We start from the raw sequence: 18,415 nt of genomic DNA on the forward strand, positions 1-18,415 counted from the left end.
CATCCTGATAGCAGCATTTGAATGAATTGTAAATAAGGATGAAACCAAAATTAATCAGTACCCTTTCAAATTTCTGTGACATTCCCAGAGGCTGAATACGTCTGAGCACAAAGCTGGACCATTACTTGCTTACAGCAAAACAAAAACAGATGACTCCACATATAAAGACACTTAAAAACTGCATCTGCTCAGCAATGTCAAACTCAGGTATGTTTGTACACTTGTATGCAGGAATATACTCTCCCCTCTCTTGCAAGGATCAGATTCAGTATTTTCCTCTAAACTCCAACGGTTCCAATTCACCTTCGCTCTTTGTAGCACACAGAAAACTGAGCAAAATAGCCAGATGTTACTCTAGAAAAAAGTCTTTCCATGAAATGCTGATCCAGGCAGGAGGTCCACATACATGTAAGTAAAAAATATATGACTGAATACTCACAGATGTGATAATGCTGAAAGATCATTAAAAGCTCCTTCAGGAACAACAGAAATATCATTGCCATGTAAAGACCTAAGGAAAAGAAAATAACCAAAATAGGTATTTTTTTTTGAGGAAGCACACGTGAACTTGCCTTTTGTTATTTTTCAACAACTATAGATGCATGGACCTCAGCAGTTTAACTCTGCAGGCTTGTGATTTTACAAACTTGATTCAGTTTCACATTTAATTTCAGTTCCTGTGCATTTGCAGCCTTCCCACCTGCCTGCCTCTCAGGTTTTTGTTCTGAATTAGGACTAAAAATTTAAACGGTTTTATTTTTTAATTAAAAAAATAAAACTTGCTCAAGATGCAGATCAACTATTAATACTGCAGTACTTAGTAGGTTCAGAGCAGGGAAAAGAAGAGAAAGTAATTCTTTGTTAACTTTTCAGAAGCTCAACTAGAATTTCACTGATTGTGTTTGTGCTCTTCATTTGCTTTTTGCAACACACATGCCACAAAGGTTCATGAAAACCAATTGTGAATCTGTAACTGATATTAATATAATCATAAAATGAAATTCTTTATTGATGAAAAACACAGGGGTGGTTCAGTCATATCTGGGGCAGATCTACCCAAAAGGGTTCTCCCTTCCTATCTATATAAACTTTCATTCATGCATATAGCTACACATACCTAGGCTTATGATTAAAACCGTATGAGGTGTTTTTATAGTTGTGTAGGCTAAAGCATGGTGCGTTAATATGGCAACTGAGTACACTGGCCCTGAGTACTGAAATGCAGGGTAAGGGGTGGACCTCCAATAACTGGCTCGTTTGACCTAACAGAGGTCAAAAGGAAGGAGCTGAGTCCAGATTTGGAAACTGCCGGTGTTCATATGGTGTAAAGGCACACCTCTGAAGCTACTATCTTGTTCTCTAGAATCTCAGCTTTCGTTAAGAAACAAAAACAAAGAAATCCCCAGTAAAACTCTGTTGTGATTGTGAAAAAATCCTCAAATGTGAATAATGTGATACAGAGATAAGAACAATAGCTGAAAGGTGTGAATTGCCCCATTCAGATCAGGTAGATAACTCAGAACCTAGTGATATTAATGATGACATTTAAATTACTTCATTCCTCATGTAAGGAAGAAGAGGGAGGACCACAGAACTGCACACTTTACTGTGAACAGCCTCTCATTTTAGTGCTAGAAGTGGGTTGCATTTGGCCTCCCCCCGCCCCCCCCCAGTTAAGGAGGAGCCAAACTTCAGGAACCTAGCAGATCCCTTTGGAATACCGAAGTCCCACATAGGAGAAGACAAACTCAAGGAGCCTAGTGGAGCTTAGAGAGCTTCTCAAATAATTTGAGCATGCATTCAATTTGCTGAGAGCAATGCCTCATTTTGGTGACTCACATGGGTAGGTCTCATTTTGTGTGCAGCGCTTGGAAGAATTTCATCATCTTCTCCTCTACACCCCCAATCTAATGCCTGGGTTGAGTTGCCTTCTTTGTGAATTAGTCACCATCTTTCCTAGGAAGCAGGTGTTGGCACTTGCAGGTAAGCCTAAAGCACTCTTACATGGCATAATGTCTTTCTACAGGCTGCTCTCGGTTGTAGTAGACTACGAAATAATATGATACAGGCTCTGTTAGGGCCTTCGACTAGAGTGAGTGAGTGACTGAGTGAATCTGGAATTAGAGCATGCTCCAGGTTAGAGCATCAAAAGGGGTAAAACTGGTGATAGCTTGGCTGGCTAACGCCTACCTCCTTTCACCACTGTCAGCACAGATTGCCTTAACAAGTTATCCTGTTTATAGATTTAATAAAGTAGCTAGTACGTGAATAAACATCCAGTTATATCTCTCCATCCTCACTGTCCCTTCCCATTCACAGTATGTCCTTTACTGTTCACACAGGCAAGACAAAAGATGTTAGCTCAGCTGGGTTGGAGCAGTGATGGCCAGGGTTGCTATGAGGGTGGGTGCGCAGAGAGATTCTTTCAGGAGGAAAGGAAGTTAGGGACAAAATAGCTAAACAGGGGAGAGAGAAACAGATGGACTGGTTTGAAGTAGGGCCGTCAAGCGATTAAAAAAATTAATCGCAATTACTTGTGATTAATTGTACAATTAATCGTGCTGTTAGACAATAACAGAATACCATTTATTTAAATATTTTTGGACGTTTTCTACATTTTCAAATATATTGATTCCAATTACAACACAGAATACAAACTGCACAGTGCTCTTTATCATGAAAGTTGAACTTACAAATGTAGAATTATGTACAAAAAAAACTGCATTCAAAAATAAAACAATGTAAAACTTTAGAGCCTACAAGTCCACTCAGTCCTACTTCTTGTTCAGCCAATCACTCAGACAAACAAGTTTGTTTACATTTGCAGGAGATAATGCTGCCTGCTTCTTGTTTACAATGTCTTCTGAAAGTGAGAACAGGCATTCGCATGGCACTGTTGTAGCCAGCATTACAAGATATTTACATGCCAGATACACTAAGGATTCATATGTCACTTCAACCACCATTCCAGAGGACATGAGTCTATGTTGACGACGGCTTCTGTTTGATAACGATACAAAGCAGTGCGGACTGATGCACGTTCAGTCTCCTCATCTGAGATCGATTTTCTTTTTTGGTGGTTCGGGTTCTGTACTTTCTGCATCGGAGTGTTTTAAGACTTCTGAAAGCATGCTCCACACCTCATCCCTCTCAGATTTTGGAAAGCACTTTAGATTCTTAAACCTTGGGTCCAGTGCTGTAGCTATCTTTAGAAATCTCACATTGGTACCTTCTTTGCGTTTTGTCAAAACTGCAGTGAAAATATTCTTAAAATGAACAATATGTGCTGAGTCATCATCTGAGACTGCCATAACACGAAATATATAGCAGAATGCAGGTAAAACGGAGCAGAAGACATATAATTCTCCCCCAAGGAGTTCAGTCACAAATTTAATTAATGTATTATTTTTTTAATGAGCATCAGCAGCACGGAAGCATGTCCTCTGGAATGGTGGCCAAAGCATGAAGGTGTTGGATCATATTAAAGAAGTTCTGTATTAAAATCACAAATGAGTTTGGTTCCCCATAGTTTAAATTCCAGGGTATTACTAATTAAGAGGTCTCTTGGTTTTTGGTACTGTTTCTCTCCCTCTATGTGTGAAACTTGCAAGCTGCTAATTGTGTTAGTACATTCTAAGACAGAGTCTGTTCTCAAAGCAATTCACAGAGAGAGAGACTCAAAGCAATACTCTAACAACAGAAACAACACCCAGAGACTCCCCGCCCTTTTGTTGTATTAACAATTGTGATTAAAATAGAGATAGAGGATGTATGTGGATGGATGCTTGGTGTGGATAATAACTGAATGATCAGGGAGGTACCAGCCTAAGAATCCAGTGTCCATCGGCTGAAGAAGGCGTCAAGTGGAAATAACCAGAGGACCCCCAGAGGGCATACTGGAATCCACCCAACAGCCTCAAGAATGGGAGAACCAAAGAACAAGATAACATCTAGCAGCATGGAGCCGTCAGGAATGTGCTATCTGCTGATTGATTCAGCAACAGCATGATGAAGCAATTCCCATAGACTGGCATAGGAAGAAATTCCTATAAAAATAGACTCTAAAAAGTGAGAACTTTGGGGTCTGATTCTGCAAACCAACTTCCAGGAGCATCAGATGAGCAACTGACAAGGCCCTGCTCCCTCCTCATGTCCAGGCCACCTGGCCAGTGGCTTGGCATGAGCAACTCTAAGGCTGGTAACTATGATAACAACCTTGCAGAACCTATGTGTGTGTGTTTGTATGAATGAATGTGTGAATAAATATGAGATTGAATGGAATGTTATAGCTATAACTAACTGCTTACTATGATTCTTTCGGTATTCACAATAAATGTGGTATTTTGCCTTTTTCCCTTTAATAAGATCCTGCTGGTTTTTATTTTATTGGTATAACAAAGGGGTATATAAATGTTTAGCATATCTGGCATGTAAATACCTTGCAACGCTGGTTCCAAAAGTGCCATGTGAATGCCTGTTCTTATTTTCAAGTGACATTGTAAATAAGAAGCAGGCAGCATTATCTCCAGTAAATGTAAACAAACTGGTTGGTCGTAGCGATTGTCTGAACAAGAAGTAGGTCTGAGTAGACTTGTGGGCTCTAAAGGTTTACATGGTTTTGTTTTTGAGTTATGTAACAAAAAATATCTACTTTCATGATAAAGAGACTGCACTACAGTACTTGTATTAGCAGAATTGAAAAACACTATTTCTTTCATTCATCATTTCTGCAGTGCAAATATTTGTAATAAAAATAATAATATAAAGTGAGCACTGTACATTTGGTATTGTGTGTTGTAATTAAAATCAATATATTTGAAAATGTAGAAAAACATCCAAAATATTTAATAAATTTCTATTGTTATTCTATTGTTTAACAGTGCAATTAAAACTGCAATTAATTGTGATTAATTTTTTTAATTGCAATTCATTTTTTTTTGAGTTAATCACATGAGTTTACTGTGATTAATCGACAGCCCTAATTTGGAACGTAAGCTAGAGAGGAGGGTGGAAGGAGAAATCTCCTGGGAGAAGAGCAGCGACACTTTGTTTAGGGGAGAATAGGGGGACGGATACATTAGTTGAAGGAGGGGCAATAATGGGAGGGACAGGGAGGCTGAGGCACAGGGAATATAAATAAGGCCAGGATAACTGCGAGGTAACAGTGGAAACAACAAATAGCAGGCAGCATGAAACAGGCAGGTAGGGGGGCATCAGCAACTGGGAAGGAGGCCATAATGGAAGGGGATCTTCCAGGAGAAGGGTCCTGAAGGAAATCCCCAAGGAGGCAGTAGGAGCATCCAAGAGTAAAATCCTAGAAGTACCCCAGGTAAGGGCAGCAGAAGCAAGGAAAATGAACTTGTGGCTTGAAATATTCTCTATCCCAATGCCATTCCCTCATATCTGATAGAGACAGGCAGCTCCAAAAACTAGCAGTGCCTGGTGACATTCGTGTCTAAAAGTTAAAGAAGTCCCAGAACTCTAACTACACATCCAAAGGCCCTGGTCATGTTCAGCTAGAAGTCAGGATGTGAACTGGGTATAGAATACCTGTGATGTTTCTGTGCCAGCAGGAAATTATCCATAAGCCAGAGGAATTCATTATCAGATGGTTAAACTGGATTTTTGGCTGCTTTGCACCACTGAAATGGTCAAAAAGATCAGCATCCAGAATCTGGCCATTGTACTTTGAGTCAACAAATAGGCTCAGCTTAGCTTTCTCACATTAGGAATGAGCATGTGCAGGACTCTCTGACCTGCTATGGTGGACCATACCAATATGGGCGCCATTCACAAGTTCTGCTGCTCTCAGAACCAGCCCTAAGAAAAATTCGTTCATAATAAGATGTATGCCTCTTTGTCAGAGATCAAAATTTAGTAATTCAGGTGACCAATCATACAGCTCAGATACTGAACAGCAAATACTTGAAAGAATACAGGCAGCTATCCACAGACTGAGATTTGTGTGCACCAAACATTTAAATAACTTCAAGCAACACAGAAATAAGATTAAAATAGCAGTCTGTTTGTTAAAAGAAACTGGGCTAAATCACAGAATATTTTATTCATCATCAGTTGTTCATCAAATTCTGAGTTGGAAAAGCACCCAAAGTTAAGTGAAAGAAAGTAAGCAATTTATTAAGGGAATGCTAAAACACATTCAAAATCTAATGGCTAAAAAAAAAAAAAGATACTTAGAATAATAACACCATATAGTTTGAGACTCCATTCCTATGTCACATACAAATAACATTTTTAGACATACACAACTGAATCTTACAAGCAAGAACGTGACATAAGAGACAAAGAAACAAGAAGTAGAACAGAAATGTGTACAATGCACAGTCTTTCTATGACCTATCACAGCACTTATTTATACTCACTGTACCACATTTTAATTATATAATAAAAATGCAGCAAATTAATATTTTGTGATTCTTTGTTCTTTATTTTTTCCTCAAGTACTTATTGGGGTTGAAGATTTATTAATTCCCTATGGGTTTCCAAGTCTGTTGTTACACAAAATAAGTTTTTTCAAAATAAAATAACTACTTACAGTAACCTAAGTGATTTCAACCCATCAAATGTCCGTGCAGGGATACACCTCAGACGGTTGTAACTAAGAATTCTGAAAGCATATAAAATAATATAAAACAAGTAAACAAACACACACATACAATGCAGAGCATGATTAAATGTACCTTTTGCATTCATAGCCAGTTAGGAAACAGTTATCTTACAGCCTCCAAATCAAGCAAGTTTTAATATTAATAGGTTGCCTTTTCTTTTCAAGACAATAAACACTGTAATGTTTTCATACATTCACTGTTATACATTTAAACTTACAAGGTGAGCAGCTGAGTCATGTTGCTGAAGCTCTGGTTAGAAAGAGTGCTGATTCTGTTGTTACTTAAATCTCTATAAAAAATAAATTCAGAAATTCAGTCCATAAAATGACTGCACAAATTCTGAAACACCATACTCTAGAACTGAAATAGAACATTATTTTTATTAGTAGGGGTAGTATTGTTATTAATATTGATATTTTAAAGAATGCCTTTTTATTGTGACATGCCACGTACAAGCCAAGCAAGAGCTTACATTGATAAATGAAAAGTGTTCTCATTTCAAAGGATAAAAGGCCAAGCAATTCAGTGTCCTGCATTCTTATACAATGCCAGCGTCCATCATGCTCCTTTACTAAGACTATATCTTACAGTGTTAAATGAAACTAGCAGGTGAACTGGGAATAGGGATGTAGGTAGATAATTTTAAGTGGGAATCTTTCTAGCTACCTCCCTAATGGAATATGAATAAGTATTACCTGACACCCTTGATCTGGAGGTTTCAAAGCATAGGTACAACTATTTTAAAGAAGGTTTTTTTCCCCCCAAAACTTGTTCCTGGGTTCCAATGCTCCTATAACATGTGAAATCTTGGGTCTACACGGGTGAAAGTTTTGAAGTCCTTGTGGCTGCTCCATATTCTAATGAATGAAGTCTTTTTTCTTAATTTAAATTTAAGGCAGCTGGCGTTTGGAGAAAGAATCTTTGAAGGGCACTGTGCTTGTTGGGGAAACTTTGGAAATGAATCATGCTGATGGAAGTTGTAGTTGTTTCTACTTTCTCCTACTGTTGTTCTACCTTCTCTTGGCTTTGCTCATCTTGGTTATTTCATTATTGTTCTTTAGAGTATTCTTTGGCATTAGCTTCTGAGGGGTCTTAATATTTTAGCTGTAATTGTCTAGCAGTATTATTGAATAAGCAATGGCAGAAATGGTGTGCAACAGGCTTCTTCATCAAAATTTGCCATTAGAAAACCTAAGACGACAAACCTATAATGTTTCCATCAACATGTCAGCCAAGTGCAGTTGAGCACAATCTATTTGTACCAGAAAGAGAAAAGAGAAGGAGGATGGTCCAGGAGTAGGGTATTGGCCTAGACACAGAAGACCCAGATTCAATTCCCTACTGTGTGACCTTGGACTTGTCTACATGGTGGATTAATGCATTTATGGAGGTGTGATTTCTAAGGCACACTAACATGTTGCACATTAATTGGTCAGTGTTGACCCTGCTGCTGCATATTAGAGGTTAACATAGTAGTGTTTCAAACAGCACCACACTAAAGCGCACCAGCAGGATCTACCCTGTCAACTGTGTAGACATGCCTTCAGTCTCTTTGTGCCTCGATTACCCCATATTTCAAATGGGGCTAAATAATTCTTCCCTACTTCACAGCAGTGTTGTGAGGATAAATAAAATAAAGACTGTGAGCAACTCCAATAATTCAGTAATGGGTCCCATATATGTTCATTACTCCATTTGTGTATTGTTTAATGCTGTACAGGAACTCTGTAACTCAGGAAGCAATGGAAACTTAAGCTGTAAGTCATGACGCTACTGGGATGATGATTGACCTGGGCACATTTATGGTCAGTTGACACAGTTATCCATTTCCTGCCTATGGAGGTCTAACACGGGTCTATGAAACAAGACTACCTGAATCATCTGGATCCTTTTTAATGTATACACAAGGAAACATAGGAATTTACAGATAATCTTTCAATACCAAGAGAGAATGTCCAAAAATGTAATACATGGCTTTCTACTTTTGCAAACATCTACCCAGAATTTCAGAATATTAATGTACTAATACGACTTATCATTTACTGAACAATTTTGCTGTTTATACTTTGCATTTGTACCCTATCAACATTATTTATTGAAATGCCAGCCTGAATGACTAGTTACAGTAAATCTGATATTGTAATTTGCATTTGTTTTATGAGCATTTAACATTACATACACAATACAGGGTTGATCATCACTACTCCAAACAATCAAACCTTCAGACACCCTCTTTGTGGGCCAATATGATAAAGGAGTGCTTATCACTACAGCAAACAGTAACCTACATGCACGCTCCTTACAGGCCTGTATACTGCAAGGTAGGTCTCATACACCTCTTGCAGCACAAATCCACAAACACTCCATGCAGGCCTAGATTGCATACCTTTGAGAATAGTGCAATTGCTGATACTATTTGGAAATTTTGTGAAAATGAGATGCATCTATTTTCTAAATTTGAAGACTGGACCATTTAGTCTAGAATAAGGCATACAAAAGGAGCTGGGGCATTTTCAGAATGTTACACTGATTTAGTTTGCTTTATGCAAGAAAACTGGTAGCCATTTTGTTGCCCTAATTTTTAATTTGTGGTTGCTCCTATGCTACAAGGTACTTCAAAACATGATGAGGTTTATCCCCAGTTGATCCACTGAATTCAATGGAACTTATGACAATTTACATCAGCTGAGGATCTGCCCATACGTCTCACAGGGAAAATAGTATTATCTCTGTTTTACAAAGTATTATCTCTGTTTTATATCAACTAAGACATAAAGAGCTTAGCGGTTTGTTCAAAAATCGCACAGTGAGTCAGCAGTACAGCTAGGAATAAAAATGAAGTGTCCTGACTAAATTCCCTTCTCCAACCACTAGACCATCAATTGTGGCAGGTTACCAAATTGCAGAGATGTAGCATTATGTGTTTCAAACCAACTACAAAATCTTTTCTCTGTAATTGAAATAATTTCATGCCTTTATTGAGGCTAATACTGTATGTCTATGTGACAATGTACTGAAGCTGTCATACTCTAATGCACATTTTGTGAGATTCTGCATTTCTTTTCAGGTTTACTATAGTTCCTGCCTATTTACTCTGCAATAAAATGTGTTGTGATCACTGGACTAAAAATATCCCATTTATAAAATGTGCCTTAGGGCGAAATTTGTTAAAAAGTTGGTTACATTTTATATTTTTCTTGTAACTGTTTCATTAAATGGAAGAGCAGCTTTTTGATCAATCCCACACAAAAAGATGCTCTAAAGTTACTTACATAAGTGTTAAATGTTTGTAGTTAGAAAGTTCTTTGGGAACAAGGGTAAACTGGTTTCCATCCAAATAACTACAACAGAAAAATAAAATAATGAAGTATTATTCATCTAATTAAAAGATCAATACCTTCAGCAAGACAATAATTAGGAGTAAAGCAATAAATAAGGTTAAGATAGGTGCTTTAAAAGTACATGTGAATACATAAAGTTTCAATTTACTACTGCAGTTGCTTATAGTTTTACCTTCTTCAACATTAGGATGACATGATGGCTGGGGAATAGATGGGATCAACTGCCTAAGAGCCAGATGTATCTTGTGAAGTAAAGACCACATCAGGCTTATACAAGTCATTTTAATGTGGTTCATTGGATTTTATTGGTTTCAGAGTTGCAGCTGTGTTAGTCTGTATTTGCAAAAAGAAAATGAGTACTTGTGGCACCTTAGAGACTAACAAATTTATCTGAGCATAAGCTTTCGTGAGCTACAGCTCACTTCATCGGATGCATTCAGTCAAGTTAAATGCAACCAATGAAGTGAGCTGTAGCTCACGAAAACTTATGCTCAAATAAATTTGTTAGTTTCTCAAGTGCCACAAGTACTCCTTTTCTTATTGGATTTTATGCTACTGTAAATAGAAACAGAACTTGACAGCTACAAGCGACATTATTATCCCAATCTGGTCCTTCATAGTGGGTATAGCTACACATCAATAGTACAAACCCAATGTTGGACAAAAATGGTGAATGAGTTTGCTGAGGTAGCTGCTTCTGGCCCCAGCTCTAATAGTAAACCTATTATGTCATACCCGCAATCATAGGAATTCGACTAGCTGGAGTACCAAACTTGTTAGGCACATATGTGATGGATCCCAAATCCTCTGAGCAGTTGTGAACACCACAGCTGGTGAAGGAAAATCAAAGACCACAAGGGGAAAACACCCTCCAAAAAGCAGGAATTGGAACAGAGGAGTCCTACGGACAGCCTCAGTTGACTTAGGTCAGAAGTCAAGAGTCCTGATGGGACATGCATCGGTGATTCAGATAGCTTGCCAAATGGGTTGGTTGGTGGCTGGGCCCAGGTTCACACAGCTCTGATACAAAACCTGTGGATACAAAACCTCATTCCTCATACCGACCAGTTATATTCCCTTTGACAGCTATTGTGATTCAGCATCTCATGTGTTACACGGAGATGAACATAGATATGGATATGAGTCTAGATGGATACTTATCTACATTTAGCTAAATAAACTTAACTATTTTAATTTTTCTTTCAAATAATAATTGAGGATCTCCCATATTTTTAGTTGCTTATAATGGAGGGTTATGCAATTATACTTTGTTTATTGCTTTACAGAGCATTAGAGATGATAACATGTTGGAATTTTCATTTTGGTTTGTTTGGGACTGTGGAGAACATTAGGGAATGTGTTAGGTTTATATTAAGTAAGAGGCACATGGGAGGCAAAATATGTTGGTGGACGTGAAATAGTGGTTTGAAACCTAAGGACTCTGAGGGCTCATTGGGTTGCTGAGAGCCATCCCAGAATGTTGGTTCGAATGTCAGTACTGGGAGAAGGACCACTGGAGGAGGGAGAGTGGAGATTTGCTAGCTGGAGCTAATTTTGGTCTAACTGGCTGAAGTTGCCAAGAAAGGTCTCTCCAGATTCCAGAGACTGGTCCAGCAGGGATGTAGAGGTCTGGGCTACTGAGAGGGTTGTAGTGAGACCAGACTGGAAGAATATCAGACTCCCTGGCTTATGAACAGGAAGCCAGAAGATCTTCCTGTGCTTGACAAGGACAATAGGCAGCACTTCCAGAGTTCATTCACAGGTTTTAATTGTAAATAATAAATTACAGGTTTCTTAATTCAGTCTGGAGTGTAGCTGTGGTGAATGAAGATTTCTGCACTGATCTTCGAAGAACATCTACTGTACTTACCAGGGGAAGGGATCCCTGTTCCTGGTGAGGAGAGCTCAAGATAAAATTTCTAAGAGAGAAACTTGGTGGCAGCAGGTAACTGATACTAGGCTGTAGGAAACCCAGCACTGTGACACTGACTTGCCTTAATTTCTCCTCTTACTAGAAAGCTATGTGTGATGGAGGAGATCAGAGGCTGGGCATGGGTGGTACTTTGAGAGACTAATGACAGCTGGTGGCGATCCACAATCCTTTCTTTATGGAGAGTGTTTCAGTTAATCCAGACAGGATCTAGCTGAGGGGGCACAGCAGATTTTTTTTTTTTTTTGCAGCCTCTGTCCAGGTATATGGTGTCTAGTCCATTTGTATTGCCTTCTTCCGCATCCATAGCCCTGTTGTTATTATATTTTGCCAACTTTGATATGTACTTCTGAACATTTTTACACATATACATCAATGATACTGCATATATGGCAGGAAATGAATTTTTAACACTTTATTAAGAGGTTACAAACAAAGTGTGACAGACCGAGACCAGTGGGGTACAGGAGTCTGGTCGAAGGCAAATATACTGGCCACTGGACGAATAGTTTTCTGTTCCCTGAGTGACCAGAGCAGGGGCTGCATTAGAGCAATCAGGGAACCTGCTAGAACCAATTAAGACAGGCAAGTTAATTAAGCCACCTGCCAATTAAGAACATACTAGAATCAATTATGGCGGGCAGACTAATCAGGACACATGGTTTAAAAAAGGACCTCCCATCAGTTAGGGAAGGGCATGCAAGGAGCAGGGAGTGAGAAGGCATACTGCTGGAGGACTGAGGAGTACAAATGTGATCAGGCTTCAGGAGGAAGATCCTGCGGTGAGAATAAAGAAGGTGCTGGAGGGAGGCCACAGGGAAGTAGCCCAGGGAGTTGTAGCTGTCGCTGTCGCTGTCATGCAGCTGATACAGGAGACATAGACAGCTGCTATCCACAGGGCCCTGGGCTGGAACCTGGTGTAGAGGGTGGGCCTGGGTTCCCTCCAACTCCTGATCAGACACAGGAGAAGTTGACCTGGTCTGTGAGCAACACCAGAAGGGAAGGTCTAATTTGGAAAGGGATCTGGCCTGTCCCTGACCCTCTAGGTGGGACAACGGAGACTGCGGAGATTGTTCTCCATTCCCCCATGCTGGCCAGTGATGAGGTTAGTTGAGTGAATGGCAGGTTTGAGCCTCTAGCAGAAGCGGCCAAACTGAGGGCTGCCATGAACCTCTGAGGTGAGAAAATCTGCCAAAAAGTGCAGTATCCACCAAGGCAGAGGAGGAACTGTGTCACAAAAGGTATTTTTAAAAACTTTCTTGAAAGAGTAAGGTACTGTATATCGTGATAAAATTAATGAGGTTTGAAAAGAAAAATGTTAACAATTTATTATTTTATCTCTGTATCATTAAAAATAAGCTTTCACCAGTTACAAATTTTCTTCTTGGTTGCAAAAACCATTACTTGTTTGAATGAAGGAAATATTAGGGCAATTACATAATGAAAAGGAGATCACATCTTGGAAGGTGTATGCATTTTAATGAACAAGAAGAATTGATCAGGATGCAACTGCAAGCAGAAAACTAACTCCTTTGTTTTCTCTTTAAAAAAAAAACCAAATACAGTGAGCTGCATGCACACTTTAGACACTAACTTAGGTGCACAAAACGGCATGTAAGGGACTTATCAGTCACAAAAGGTGTTGCAGTCCATATAAATTTCTTTATATGTACAATTTTACAAGTCATTGCTCCTAAATGTGAATCCAATTGTATCTATCAGGCAGCAAGCTGTGTTTAATTGAGGAACTTATTAAAAACACTGATAGCAAAGGTGATCATTTTCTTTACTAGAATGTCAGTAGGAATTCTCACTAGCTTCTCTTTGGGAATTACGGATGCATTTGTTATGGTATCCTGTTTTTACCATCAAACTACTGATGGATGTTTTAGAAACTTCTGAAAAATTGTAGTTGTAAAACAAGGAAGCTATTAAAGTGTTAAAGGGCACACTTAAGATGCCTTCCAAAGAAAATATTTACATTAATGATTTTTAATATTAAACAGAGTGGACAGAAGATACTTCAATGCCTTCCTGTGTGTTTAATTATTAACTGCAGCTATTTGTAATAAGAGGAGATGATGAAATATTAAAAGGTATTTATTATTGAGGCTTTTCTGAGTGTTTCTTTACATCTCAAATATATAAGATGAAGTTTCAAAGAAGTCATAACTCTTTTTCTAAATTTGTTTCTGAAATTTTGCATTCTTTTGTGTATAAAATTTGGGTTGCCTCAAAATCTTTGAAGTGCATATGCATAGAGCATTTGTACATTCAAAACTGAGTAGCTGGCTATCTGCAAAACTAATTTGTACCCACAAATTATATCTATGAATAGAATTACCAAGTCCTAGGGAATCTAAAGACTTGAAGTTGGAAAATAAATACCCAAGAGGACATTTCTGAAAATCCGCCTTACGATATTCACAAAAGAATCTTTACTATTTTTCCAAATACACAACTTTTTTCATAAACAAGCCTCCACTGGAGAACTAATTGAAATTCATTTATTAAAAATTACTCTTTTCCTTAAATATGTTACTAAAAAATTCCTTAAACTATTGAAACAATAAGAATTTTAAATAGCTAATTGTCTTAATGCTATTTATGTTGTTTACTTTCTGCATTTCTTCCATGTTGGACAATGAAAATTCAATGCGACATTCTCTTTGTAAGCAAAAAAATGTACCCTAAGTGCACACACACAGATCTCTCTCTACTATATATTAAGAGAAAACTTAGCTAATCATAGAATACTACAATAATTCATAATTATATGGGCCTTTTTACTATTATAAACAGGACTTTTTTGTTATTAAATTCTTTTTATAAAGATTTCCTTGTTTGACTTACAGGTCTTAATATCTAACAAGCGATAAAGTCTCAAACTCCAGCTGATTGACAAATCTCAGTTCTTCATTTTGCCTACTTACTCTGCCTCATTCTGAATCAGACAATATGATTCTGAACTTGGATTTAAGAAAAGGAAGAACTTGTGCTACTTACAGTTCAGTTACATCTTTTGGGATGCCTTTGGGCAAAACCTTAAGACCTTTATTGCTGCAGCGAACCACAGTATCTAGACAAGTACATTCCGTGGGACAGCGAGACAATGGAGAGCAACTGTTGTCGTCATTTCCTGGTTAGTGAAAAGAAACAGATAAATAAAGCTTTGCTCTGCAGAGAGCACTTAAGAATTGGCAAGAATTTAACACACTGTATTTAATTCCACTTAACAGACATGAAGGTTCCATCCATAGAGCACTGCAGTAGCTCCATGGATGGAAATAATTAAGTTATCACTTTTAGCTACATTTCAAATGATATCATTTATTTAGTATAACACTGTTTTTAGTATCTGAGGCATATTCTTTAGAAAAAGCCTCATTAAGGTAAGGTCAAAATTCTTAAACACAAAGTGACAAAGTAATATATACACTGATTTCTAAAAAATTACAATAATTTAAAGTAAATAAAGGCAGCATAGGGAAAAGTTATACATTTGAGTATCAGCAAACATACAATTAAGATTGGAATTAGAAGGATTGGGATGTAAGAGAGGAGTAGCAGATTTTTCAAATATTTGCAGAGAAATATAAAAAAATCAATAACTAACACACTGACTGAGCAATAGTAATATAACATTTGAATATTTAGCCTGAACGAAAGTATTGAATTCAAGGGTCAGCGTTTGAAAACATTTTCATTTGTACAACCATTGGTCCAATTATCTCAATCTCCACTTTACCTCAAAATCATACAATATCAGGGTTGAAAGGGACCTCAGGAGGTCATCTAGTCCAACCCCTGGCTCAAAGCAGGACCTAATTCCCAACTAAATCATCCCAGCCAGGGCTTTATCAAGCCTGACCTTAAAAACTTCTAAGGAAGGAGATTCCACCACCTCCCTAGGTAACTCATTCCAGTGCTTCACCACCCTCCTAGTGAAAAAGTTTTTCCTTATGTCCAACCTAAATCTCCCCCACTACAACTTGAAACCATCACTCCTTGTTCTGTCATCTGCTACCACTGAACAGTCTAGATCCATCCTCTTTGGAACCCCCTTTCAGGTAGTTGAAAGAGGTTATCAAATCCCTCCTCATAAGTCATGTGCTCCAGCCCCCTAATTTTTGTTGCCCTCCACTGGACGTTTTCCAATTTTTCTACATCCTTCTTGTAGCGTGGGGCCCAAAACTGGACACAGTACTCCAGACAAATACCAATTTACAGTACTGCACTGTTATTTTCAAAAGGTTTGTTGACCGATGTATATGAACAGTTGCATGCTTTTTAATCATCTCAAATTGTGTGTGTTCTGCTTCTAGAATAGACATGATTATTCAGGAGTTAAACTGGGATCACAGTTAACATTTATGAAATTTAAAAAAGAGTGCCTGTAATATGGACCACTTAGTCTATGGCATGTTATATGTAAGAGAGCTGCAGAACTACACTACTTTGACAGATCCAATATGAATTTCTTACCATCATCACAAGTAAAATCTTGAATTGCCACATCCTGGATGGGAATCTCTTTTAAGAAGTAGGGTTTCTGACAGCGAGGGTTTCCAGTTACAATGCGTTTCTTCCTCAGCCAATCTCCCAGCCAAGCCAAGTGGCAGTTACAGTTGAAAGGATTGGCCAGGAGGTTTCTGAGAACCACATGCAAACAATACATAATTTAGTTTCAATGATGTAACTTTGTTTTCATTTTAAAAAATACAATGTGTATTTTCAAAAAGTTCAACCTAAATGAAATTCTTCAAACAATTCCATAAGCAAACCAAAGCTGAGAGCAGCAATTTAGGATTTGTGCAGTGAATCTTGATATAGTTCATTTAGAAATAATTTAAACCTGTCAGAGATCTGACTTGCTGTCAAACTACTGTGCACTGATAAAGCAGTAACTTAATATAGAGATGAAGGCTGATTACTTTACATTATTAGCTTTAACCTGATAACAGCTATTTCATTAATTTGTCATCTCAAGATTTCCATCTTTTATTTGCTCCAGAGAATAAGTTTCTCATCTAAACTGACAGCTAAGTTGATTACATGTCAGTTATAAAAATGAATTTACTTCTACAAGTCTGAGTACTTTTGGCATCTCCTCACTTCACCACAACACTATTGACAATTCCATTATTTAGAAACATGCCATCTTTAATCTGCACAAATTAGTCACTAGGTGTAAAGTGTCTCATTTTATGTGGAAAGAGGATTAAGTACTTTACTGAGCGGTGCTTCCCACTGTAATTACTTTTTTGGTAACCTGACTTCCTTAAACAGGCACTGTTTTTCCTTCTCCTCTCCCCTCTTTTCCTTTTCCTCCCACTGAATTAAAAAAAGATTTGAAGGCAGACAACCCTTTGAAAATGTATTATTTCTAATACAGCCATTTCTTTTCACAGAAAATTGGACTGTAGTTTAATGCTCCATCATACAGCAAGTCTGAATTAAGTTACAAGGTAGGATTTAGACTATATATTAACTGCAGTTTCAAAAAGTAGAACACCAGTGTCAAGAATGCCAATGGCCATGGGAGCCCTGTAATACTAGGGCTTTCACAATTGGTTCAACCAGTGGAAGTGGCAATCATGGCAAACTTCTTATTCTAAAAACCCTGGTGTAAACAAAGGAACATAGGACCTGGAAGGGACCTCCTGGGTCATTGAGTCAAGTCCCTGCTATCGCAGGCAATCCTGTCATATAATTTCATTCACAAATTTATCAAGTTCCATCTTAAAACTAGTCAGCTTACCCCCTCCACTACTTTTAGAAGACTGCTCCAGAACCTCACTCCTCTCATGGTTAGAAACCTCCTTATAATCCTCAGTCTATATTTGTTCATACCCCTTTAGACACATTTTACGCCCATGTCGACCCCCCACACCTCCACCCCTCTAAATATTTATAGAGAGCCATCATATCCTCATTTAGCCTTTGTTTTGCAAGGCTAAACAAGCAAAGCTCTTTTAGTCTCCACTCACACAAGAGGTCCTGCATTCCCCTGATCATCCTAGTAGCCCTTCTCTGCATCTGTTCCTGTCTGAATTAATCTTTCTTGAATATGGGTGACCAGAACTGTACATAGTATTCAAGATGAGGTCTTACCAGTGCCTTGTGCAATGGTGTTAATACTTCCCTAACTATATGCATTTCCAGTAGAATCACATCATCTGCTGCTACTTTTTTAAACAGACACATTGCACTGGTGGCTTATATTCTTCCTGTGATTGACTAATACAGCCAGATCTTTCTCTTTCTCTTTGTTTCCAACTGATTAACAGTTTATAGCAGAAATTCTTATTAGTTCCTAAGTGCATGCCACTGCACTTCATACTATTAAATTTCAAGCTATTTCTATGACTCTAGTCCTCTAGGTCATCTAATTCTTCCTGTATGCTATTCTGATCCTCCTCTGTATTGACAATGCCTCTAAACTTTGTCATCAGAATTTCGTTATCACTGTTCTACTTTTTGTGCCAAGGCCATTAATGAAAAGTGTTAAGTAA

The 18,415-nt window shown here is 38.0% G+C and overlaps 1 protein-coding gene across 1 annotated transcript in view; it reads right to left on the minus strand.

The window, feature by feature from the left end:
- SLIT2 (slit guidance ligand 2) overlaps nucleotides 1–18,415 on the minus strand; it is a 419,527-nt gene that overhangs the window by 65,702 nt on the left and 335,410 nt on the right. The window contains exons 20-25 of the mRNA XM_077814620.1: nucleotides 16,386–16,552; nucleotides 14,907–15,039; nucleotides 9,902–9,970; nucleotides 6,847–6,918; nucleotides 6,557–6,628; nucleotides 440–511 (exon numbers count right to left, since the gene is read on the minus strand). Coding sequence (XP_077670746.1) covers nucleotides 440–511; nucleotides 6,557–6,628; nucleotides 6,847–6,918; nucleotides 9,902–9,970; nucleotides 14,907–15,039; nucleotides 16,386–16,552 — 585 coding nt within the window. The remainder of the gene's footprint in view (nucleotides 1–439; nucleotides 512–6,556; nucleotides 6,629–6,846; nucleotides 6,919–9,901; nucleotides 9,971–14,906; nucleotides 15,040–16,385; nucleotides 16,553–18,415) is intronic.

Source organism: Eretmochelys imbricata, chromosome 4 (genome assembly GCF_965152235.1).
Source record: "Eretmochelys imbricata isolate rEreImb1 chromosome 4, rEreImb1.hap1, whole genome shotgun sequence".
NCBI lineage: Eukaryota > Metazoa > Chordata > Testudines > Cheloniidae > Eretmochelys > Eretmochelys imbricata.